This window comes from Diabrotica virgifera, chromosome 1 (assembly GCF_917563875.1).
Source record: "Diabrotica virgifera virgifera chromosome 1, PGI_DIABVI_V3a".
In the NCBI taxonomy this organism is placed as follows: Eukaryota; Metazoa; Arthropoda; class Insecta; order Coleoptera; family Chrysomelidae; genus Diabrotica; species Diabrotica virgifera.
This window is the reverse complement of record NC_065443.1, coordinates 252,468,638-252,479,372: the sequence shown is the minus strand read 5'-3', so window position 1 is coordinate 252,479,372 and position 10,735 is coordinate 252,468,638. Positions and strand designations below refer to the sequence as shown.

At 30.2% G+C, this 10,735-nt stretch overlaps 1 protein-coding gene across 2 annotated transcripts in view; it reads right to left on the bottom strand.

Annotated features, from left to right (window-relative positions):
* Positions 1 to 842: 842 nt before the first annotated feature.
* LOC114335034 (uncharacterized) overlaps positions 843 to 10,735 on the bottom strand; it is a 100,107-nt gene continuing 90,214 nt past the window's right edge. For both annotated transcript variants that reach the window (XM_028285190.2, XM_028285191.2), the window contains one exon: positions 843 to 7,798. In XM_028285190.2, coding sequence (XP_028140991.1) covers positions 7,658 to 7,798 — 141 coding nt within the window. In that variant the 3' untranslated portion in view covers positions 843 to 7,657. The remainder of the gene's footprint in view (positions 7,799 to 10,735) is intronic.

Here is a 10,735-nt window from a genome sequence, read left to right as displayed (position 1 = left end):
CTGTCAGCAGAATTGCTATTTTATTTTTTAATCAAAAGTTATTCTCGTTTAAAAATTGCAATTTTTCGATTTTTTTCTCTTCCACCGCGTTTATCTCGAAAACTATGCATCCTACGAAAAAACTTGTAAGAACATTTTTTGCTTAGAATTACCCAAGAAATACAAAAAAATGTTTTATTTTGCGAAAAATCGATGTTATGTAATTCCTCAAGTTCTTTGTTTATAAACATCGCTGAGGCTGCTTAAATAATCCGATTTCAATTCTGTAAAGTGCATTAGATAGGCGGAGTGATTCTTTATATGTAAAAAAATTGACAAATTTTTGTATGTTCTAGATTTTGTTGTGCAAGATTTTAAAAAGTTTTCATTTTTTAAAAAAGTTTAGATTGCAAATTATGCAAAATCTAGTAAGTCGATTTTAATGAAATTTGGTGGACGGTTTAAGCATATTACAAAAATTTTCTAAGCGAATTAGGAAGGTTCCACCAAGTGTAACCTAAGTGATGGAAAAACATTGAATTAGGACTGGCTTGTGTTGCCCCCTTATTTATATTTATTGCTCTTCCGCAGCAAGGATGTTAAATTAAGACATTCTTAACCAATCGTATCTGGTTATAAGCAAAGAAAGTAGAAAAAAAAAACGAAATTTTTTGAAATTTTTAAATATTTTATTTTTTTTATTAATGTTCCGGGCATATTTGAGAAGGAGCATAAGTCAATTATCATTAACGAAGTTATCACCTAACTTTATCCGCAAAAATCCGAATGCCATCTTTCACATCCACCTAAAAACAGATCCTTCCTGGTCTATATTAAAACAAAAATAAATAATAAAACAATGCTTTGTATGTACAATCTATTTATTAATTCCAATAAAACAACAAATCAAGTATTTAACAAGCATATAAAGTGAACATAAACTACTGTACTATTTATAAAATTTAGAGAGAAATAAATACTCATTTTTACTGGCTCTGAACTGAATCATCATCGGAATCTACGAGAATTTGCCGAAAAATAAAAATGTCTTTAGAAATTACAAGTCACTTATTACTACGTGGGTGTCCCAACATAAAAACATAGAAAACCAAGAATTTGCACATGAACAAAGAATAAAAATTAGTTAATAAAACAACCTGAGTTGCTAAACAAATTTATATTCTTCAAATGATAAGGAATATAAGCCTATTATTCAACAGTCAAAAATATTCTTTTCCATAACTTCACAAGATTTGCAATGCATTTAAATACTAGAAAATTACTTGCTTAATATAAAAACAACAATTACTTTCTAGCTTCAATGAAAAATACTGACATTTGATACAAAAACTAAAATCAATTTGCGATGTTGCCCACTTTACAAAAATCCGTAAATCGCCAAAGTTACAATGCACAAATTCTTGGGAGTATAAATCTCATTGCAAAACATTCTGCTAAAGAATTATCGATCTATAAAAACACATAGAATATATGTACAGATTCAACTGTATACAATGTGTATTAAAAAGTTAACTTTTAAACTTTCAGTCTTTTTTAAGAAATCCAATGAAATATAACAAAGAAATTTAATACTTCAGTGAATAATATAATAAGCATGTTAGATTGAATACAGTCGGAAAAATGAAAGAATACCCATGAACGAACATATAAAACACGCTGTATTTTCCTGTCACCGTGTCACAAAGAAAATTGTCCAGTACAAGTACATGCAACAATAATTATTACATGTACATGCGCTGGCCAATTTTTTGTGTGACACGGTGACAGGAAAATACAGCGTGTTTTATATGTTCGTTCATGGGTATTCTTTCATTTTTCCTACTGTAGTTAAGTTGGAAATCAAGTGGTGATAGAGCCAAGGTAGCCATATCTGGGTATTTTTCATAGCAAATTGTATTTCATATGCCATATGCTCATTCTATACCGAAATTGTTGAGTTCTAGAATAAGAATCCTAACTTAATTCATTCTCGTGTTACAAAAAAGTGTCAATTTCTTGTCCAGTTTACTGAGCCTGTTTGTGACAACAAGGATCGAATCTTGACCTATTAGCTCATTGGCATGAGCATTATCGTGCATTCATAAGCGTTTTACGTAACAATGTTATATTCTCCTTAGTTCTATTTCCTTATTTTCTTTAGTTTTCTGAACTGCAACCCTTTTGTTCACCATGTCCTCAATTGAGGACAACCTATTATAATTTTTTGTATGTAGCTCCATGTGTTTTTACCAACTCATTGTCCACGATTATGGACATCATATTCCGACCAATGAGTAGTTGTGCTGCCATCTAACAGCTTTTGAACAAAATATTTAATTTTTTGAAATATTGGTTTCTACTCGCTCCGGCTGAAATTTTTGGCGAACACAATTTGACGTTAAACATATACACATATGACATATTTGACTTTAATGTAATATTTTTATTTACCATTTTTGATAAAATTTATTATAAAGTTCGAGTGTCAAATAAACGCCAAATTAAAAAAACGGATATTTGGAAGTTCACTTTTACGTTATAGTTTAGTTGTCGGTGTTAACATTAATTAAGTGTACATCGAAAGCAATTAGGCAGTGTGAATTATTATTACCAGATTTTAACATTAGCTGGGCCTATTGAACTATTACTTTTGTGATGTGTGTGTAACACAAAATGGAAATAAATGACGATAGGAATATACCACCGGATCAGGGAAGGATAAAAGTCAGTATGAAAATATAAAAATAAATAATAAAAATCAAAACGGCAATAATAAGGTAAGCGAACGAAATATCTATTATAAAAAAATATTATTTAATCATTATTCGCCAAAGTTGTCATTTTTCGCCGCTACGGGCGCTGGCATAGTTTCGTGTATCCCCACCATGATCACGCATCCCATATTTCATATGACATTTCTATATTGACATACGACAAATGCAATCAATGTTCATCTCTGTATAAGTAAAGAAAAAAATTGTTTTGTAAGATACCATACATTACTTATTGAATAAAATGCTTTAGTTTTTGTTTTTTGTTAGCATTTAAAAAATATATTTAATATTTTTACTCCAATGGCTCATGATATCCTCAAATGAGGACATCTGGTAGAAACCAAATTGTGCATTTTCAGATTTTTAGCTTAAAGAAATTTAATTTGTCAACGAAAAGGTTAAAATTTATGAAACTCATGATATTCTCTTCAGCCTATGTAATTTAGTTTCATCTTCTTTTTTGCTTCTGTTGCTGGCTATGTTAACTATTATCATTAATGTTCAGGCAACTCCAGTCATACCAATAGGGAAATTGCACATTTTTTTATTACATAATAATGTTCAGTTTTGTATAAAAATGAGATTACCAAAATTTCACGCTTCAAAAACTCATAATAACTTAGAAGTACAAATTTAAAGTCTTCTTTATTTTAAAATAGTTCACACGACCCGTGAAGTCACAGAGTTTAACTATGTGGTTCAGTTTATGGTTATATTTACGTATATTCTTCTTCTTCTTCTTTAGTTTATTGGCCTCCATCTACTTGGATATTTAGCCAAATCGTCGTCGGGGAATAAAGGAAAAATATTTATATTCTAATGACATTTATCGTATATCATTGTAATAAAATATACCAGTTTGTGGAGATTGCAGTTTGATACAGTTTTTGAAGGAAAGGAAAGAAGAATTACTATTGAAAATAAATCCATTTTGTAAAAGTACAAATTTTCTATGAATAGTTCAAACGATCAAAAACATTTGTAACGTCACATAACTGTATTTTCTACTGACGTTTATAATGTCTAATTTAAAATTATATATACAATTGGTGTAGAATGTAAACATACAACCCCGTTACGTCACGACGCGTTTTGGGGTGGCTGGTATAAGTTGAATTTTTAGTTGTCTTTAGGGGCCAAACGAAAGACAAACAAAACTTTTTTATTTTTGATACAGGTTCTAAATTATGTTCTGTAGTGATTTATACCATTTTTCCGAATTTAAAATTTTATGCAAGTTCCCTATTAAACCAAGGGCTAATTTAAATATTATTGAAAATAACAGTTGTTGCATAAACCTCAAATAATAGAAATGATAATTATTTCTAACTAGAAATTACTGTTAACGAGTGGTAAAAATAAGGAGAAAAAAACTAAGAAAAGTTGATGTCAAAGGAAAACAGTTTTTCAGACTTCATATCACATGTGGAAATCACAATGAAATATTTCAAGCACAAGATGTGCCTTGAATTTTCAAGACAACCAACGGATCTTCATGAACAATGAAAAATCTCATGTAAAAGAGTTAAGTTCCAAAAAGAAACCAGCAGCAGTACATAAAAACAAATTCCGAAAAAAATCTTTAGAGTCAAAAATGAAAGTGGAAATAAGCCCTAAATAGCAAAACACCCAAAACCAAATCTGACCTCTCATGTACACAGGTGTATACACTATGATACGCAGCTTGATCCCTGGCAACATATATATACACTGTTTTTTTGATGCCATCTATCGATGATGCCTGGTTGCACCAACAAATCTTAAGCTCCAGCTTAACCCAGCTCAGGTTATAGATAGAACCGCTTTAAGTGTAACTTACTTTGCACCATAATTTTCGATTCTTGTCTATCTAATCCACGTGGAAATCCATTGTGACAAGCTGAAAATACGGTCTAACGCGTATTTTTCATAAGCTGAGCTTAAAACACGTCTTAAGCTTAAGATCTGTTGGTGCAACCAGGCATAAATAACAAAATTCGAACTTATAGCCAAACTTTTTTAACAGTTCGTTATGTGCTATTATCAGATGGACAATTCCATATCAACTGAACACACCTAATTTCCACCCCCTATTCAGATTTTATTATAATTTGGAATACTCACAGTGGCTAATAAGAGAAACAAAAATACAAAATTTTAAATTTTTATCTCAAGCCGTTTCCGAAATATGGTTATGTAAAGTTTTCCAAAAAGGTCCAAAACATCCCGATCATACTTTATTGGAATGGTTGTAGAAGCTCACCTAATTGAAGCTAGAATGCTGGGAGAGGTGTCATTTTGCAGCATTTTTAAAGCTCTTTACAGTGATATATTACAGCATGATGCTACGATAAACAAGTTTTTCTCAAACAAAAAAAATATGTTGAATGGATTGCATGTGAGAGTTCATTTTAAATGAAGTAAAAGACAGACGTACTCTCAATGATTGAGATGAGAGTACGTCTGTCTTTTACTTCATTTAAAAAAAATATATTTTGATTAAGTTTTTTTCCAAAAAAGTACATAATTTAAAATTTTCATAATATTCCTACAAATACATAGTACTGTTGTTAATAACATATAAAAATTTTATCATGGAATGGTGATGGGTTCAACATAAAAAAAAAAAAATATCACACCACATACAGTATGGTGCAAATTAAAGGAATAAAGTCGTAATGTCGCAAGTTGGCAACTTTAAGGAAAAATTCCGAAACAGGTCGATTTTTATTTTTAAATTGTATATTTTTGGCATATTTATGTATCATACTAGTGACGTGATCCATCTGGGCGTGATGACGTAATCGATGATTTTTTAAACGAGACTATAGGTCGTGTGTTAGCTCATTTGAAAGGTTATTTAATTCTCTGTTCAGTAATATAAACAATAACATAATAATTATTTATACAGGGTGGTGGCAAAAAGTTTTTTTAATTAAATTAATTAACAAAAAAGAAGAATGTATGTAATATATTGGTTTCTGGCAACAGCAAATTTTATTTTAAATTAAATAAATTACATACATTCTTCTTTTTTTGTCAATTAATTTAATTTAAAAAAACTTTTTGCTACCCTGTATAAATAATTATATTATTTATATATCTTCCCGAGAACTTAGTAATTTTCAATTATATTATTGTTTATACATATTACTGAATAGAGAATTGAATAACCTTTCAAATGAGCTAAAGGTAGACTTCCGCACCAAGCGACCGAGACAGGAGACCGCGACAGGCGACAGATAGGTCGCGATTAGACGATAGTTGGTCGCTGGTCTCGGTCGCGGGCTGCAGAACTACCCTGATATAATTGCATTGAGAGCAGTCGTGGGGAGACCTCGCCTATCTGTCGCCTGTCGCGGTCTCCTGTCTCGGTCGCTTGGTGCGGAAGTCTACCTTAACACATGACCTATAGTCTCATTTAAAATATTATCGATTACGTCATCACGCCCAGATGGATGACGTCACTAGTATGATGCATATGCCAAAAAAATTAATATTTAACAATAAAAATGGACCTGTTTCGGTATTTTTCCTTCAAGTTGCCAACTTGCGACATTACGAATTTATTCCTTTCATTTGCACCATACTGTATGTGTGAAATTTATTTTTTTATGTTGAACCCATCACCATCCCATGATAAAATTTTGATAGGTTATTAACAACAGTACTATGTATTTGTAGGAATATTATGAAAATTTTAAATTATGTACTTTTTGGAAAAAAACTTAATCAAATTATATTTTTATTTGTTTGAGAAAAACTTGTATATCGTATCATCATGCTGTATATGTAACTGTAAAGAGCTTTAAAAATGCTGCAAAATGACACCTCTCCCAGCAGTCTAGCTCAATCAGGTCAGCTTCTACAGCCATTCCAATAAAGTATTGTCACGGTGTTTTGGACCTTAAAACTTTACATAACCATATTTCGGAAACGGCTTGAGATAAAAATTTAAAATTTTGTATTTTTCTTCAACTAATCATCCACTATGAATACTCTAAATTTTAACAAAATCTAAATAGGCCAGGAAAAAAATTAATTCAAAGTGTGTTGATTAACCTGGAATAGCTCAGAATCTGAATCACATTAAGAGCTTTTCTAGAATGCAGTAAGTAATTCTTTTAAAACCTCTGAACTTTAGGATTTATCTCTTCAACTCTTTAGTTACTTCAAATAGCATTCCTAAAACACTGGCTGTTTATCAATTCTTCTGTTTTTGTTGCTGAAGATTGTATCACGAGTGTTGACCAAATGTAGCCATAAGAATCAGAGACCAACTAATGGTTATGAAAGTAACATGTGTTACATAAAACTCAAAATTAATCAAAATTATTATTTATAGGAAAAAATTATATTAAGAAGTACGATAAAAACATAGTGATCACTGTTATAACACCAACCCATACCTTCTTAATTCACGTTAGTATGTAGAGTACGGTCATTTGTTCAACTCTCAGTACCGTATATAGAATATATAATCTATCAAAACGAATATAATATAATCTTAAATATAATTATCTTTAACTTTTATTGTGACTATTCACACAATCTAAACCGTTCATCACTTTCTTATACACATTGTATTTATCCAGAATGTTTCGTTTTGTCCACAACAGGAACAAATACGTCAAAAATTGCACCAATCTTTGGGAACTCCTTGTCTGCGCTAAACGAACAGTCTGTGAAATTTTTAAATTTCTTTATGTTAAACTAACAAAACGAACATCCTACTAAAAATCGTCTAGAAAGATAAAATCCTAAATATAGGATGTAATAAAAGTCTTACCTAACTAATTTATGAAAATATAAAAAATATTTTTTAGAAACGTGAAAAGTTCTTTTGGAAAACTGTTTTCACATTTAATAAAATCATTTTGTACCACACGATTCAAATATTCTTGATATATAAACGGGGGCTCTATTTATTTTTTGAGTTTGGAGAAGTTTTCCTGGCATTCTGGACTCGTCCAATGATCGATCAGGATCTCGACTTCGTCGTTGATAGCTGCTTCTATTTGATCCCTTGTGTTGACTCGAAGCCTTCTCTTAGTCGCCTCCAGACTCTAAAACGTCAATGTCGTTTTAATTATTGAGTTAAACACAAAAAAAACCATTTAGTTAAGCCATTGAAGGTTTTATTAACAATACATTTTTCCCTCAAAAACAATGCAAATACACTTTTGAAAACACTAATTGGTATTGTGCAAAATCAGAATGAAACACATATACAGGGTGATTGATTTCTAGGGTAAAGCTCAATAGCTCCGCTATAGTAATAGATACCAATAAAAGTTAATAACAAAAATTTTAGCCACCTTTGAGCTTCACATTACAAAATTAGTTAGAATGTTACAGGGTGTTCGATAACACAGTGGCAGACCTAACTTATGTTTTTTAAATGGAACTCCCTATATTTTATTTTAAATTCGAAATCCTGTTAACTTCTCCATCACAAAAATATAAAGGTTTGTTATGTTATACAGGGTATTTACAAAGTTATAACCAATTTTGTATGAAAAACGTAACAAGTTCAACTCCCTGTATAAATAAAAATAAGCACAACAGCAATGGTTTATTAATGCCATATTTTTTTATTTATTGTCAAATTTTTTAAGAATTATTGATATTGCTAATTTTCTTTATATCAAATACAGGGTGAGTCAAAACGCAAGTACATTATTTTCTCAGTAATGTTAAATGGAACACCCTGTATTTTATTTCATGATTGAAAAGTAACATTAACGTACTTTAATTTTTATATAACATTCCCTATGCCCAAATTTATTAGTTTTCGGGATATTTTCATTTTCAGAGCAAATTATTTTAGGTGTTTAAATTTATCTAAATTTTAAGTAAGCCATGACTGAATTGACAATTGAAGATTACCGATTATCAATCCGGTAATTAATGTAACACTGTAGCAAATAAAGAAATAAAAATAATTTATTAGTAATACATTTTACAAACAAAAACACAACCACTACATGCAACATTTTTGAAACAATTAAAAACTATCTTTTTATGTAAATGCAACAAATTAACAAAGAAAATTAGTAATAAATTTTACAAAAAAAACACACAAACACAAAATACAATATTTTGTGAAGACAATTAAACACTACTTTTGTATGTAAATGTAATAATGTAACAAATAAAGAATGAAACCTAATTTATCAGTAATACATTTTGCAAAAAACATGTTTGAAAAAATTAGAAGCTACTTTTAATAAAATATTTTTAATATTTAATTACATAAGGTGTTCAAAATTATCTCCTAACACATTTATGTACGCCTAAAAACGATCATTGAATGAGCTACTTACTCTACGGAGCATTTGTAAATTAACACATCGAAATACACTTTGTATTCTATTTTTCATCTCATCCCTTGTCGTTGGAGGTATTTTATAAACTTCATTATTAACGTAACCCCAAAAAAATCAGTCCAGTTTATTAAATTCTGGTGATTTGGGTGGCCACGCTACTGGTATTGAAAAATGAAAATATCTCGAAAACTAATAAATTTAGACATAGGGAATGTTATCTAAAAATTAAAGTTCGGTAATGGTACTTTTCAATAGTGATATAAAATACAGGGTGTTCCATTTAAAATTACTGAGAAAATAAGGTACTTGCGTTTTGACTCACCCTGTATTTGATATAAAGAAAATTAGCAATATCGACCATTCTTGAAAATTTTGACAATACGTTAAAAAATATGGCATTAATAAACCATTGTTGTTTTGCTTATTTTTATTTATACAGGGAGTTGAACTTGTTACGATTTTCATATAAAATTGGTTATAACTTTGTAAATACCCTGTATAACATAACAAACCTTTATTTTTGTGATGGAGAAGTTAACAGGATTTCGAATTTAAAATAAAATATAGGGTGTTCCATTAAAAAAAAAACATAAGTTTGGTCTGCCACTGTGTTATCGAACACCCTGTAACATTCTAATTAATTTTGTAATGTGAAGCTCAAAGGTGGCTAAAATTTTTGTTATTAACTTTTATTGCTATCTATTACTATAGCGGAGCTATTGAGCTTTACCCTACTAATAAATCACCCTGTATATGTGAAGAGGCACAAAGATGTATATCAAAGAAAGTGATGGAGTCGAAGAAAGCTGGGCAAAAATTAAGTCTAATACGGTATGCGGCAAAATAAACAGTACTGAAATGCGTATGCGTCTAATTTGTATGTGCCATGCGCCGAAACGTACGTCACGCCACGAAAGTGGTTTCTGAACGTCGTTATAACGTATGTGAATGTCGTGATAATGTTAGGTGCTTCAGAATTATTCTGTTTTGCAGAAAAAAATTTCAGGATTTAGGAGTACTATTTTCGGTCATACGGAAAATAGTTCAGAGAAAAAGGAAAAAAAATATGCTTTTGGTGACACAACTCCAGGCCGGAACCAAATTTTTTGAGTAGTATGGACATCTACAGGGTGTAACGAAAATACAGGTCATAAATTAAATCACATATTATGGGACCAAAAATAGTTCGAATGAACCTAACTTATCTTAGTACAAATATGCACATAAAAAAGTTACAGCCCTTTGAAGTTATAAAATGAAAATCGATTTTTTTGAATATATCGAAAACTATTAGAGATTTTTTTATTGAAAATGGACATGTGGCATTCTTATGGCAGGAACATCTTAAGAATGAATTATAGTGAAATTTGTGCACCCTATAAAAATTGTATGGGGGTTTTGTTCCCTTAAACCCCCCCAAACTTTTGTGTACGTTCCAATTAAATTATTATTGTGGTACTATTAGTTAAATTCAATATTTTTAAAACTTTTTTGCCTCTTAGTATTTTTTCGATAAGACAGTTTTTATCGAGTTACGGCTTCTTTTTTAATATGTTACCATAAAATTTTTATGGGGGTTTTGTTCCTTTAAACCCCCCAAATGTTTGTGTAAGTTCCAATTAAACTATTACTGCGGTACCATTAGTTAAACACATTGTTTTTAAAACTTTTTTG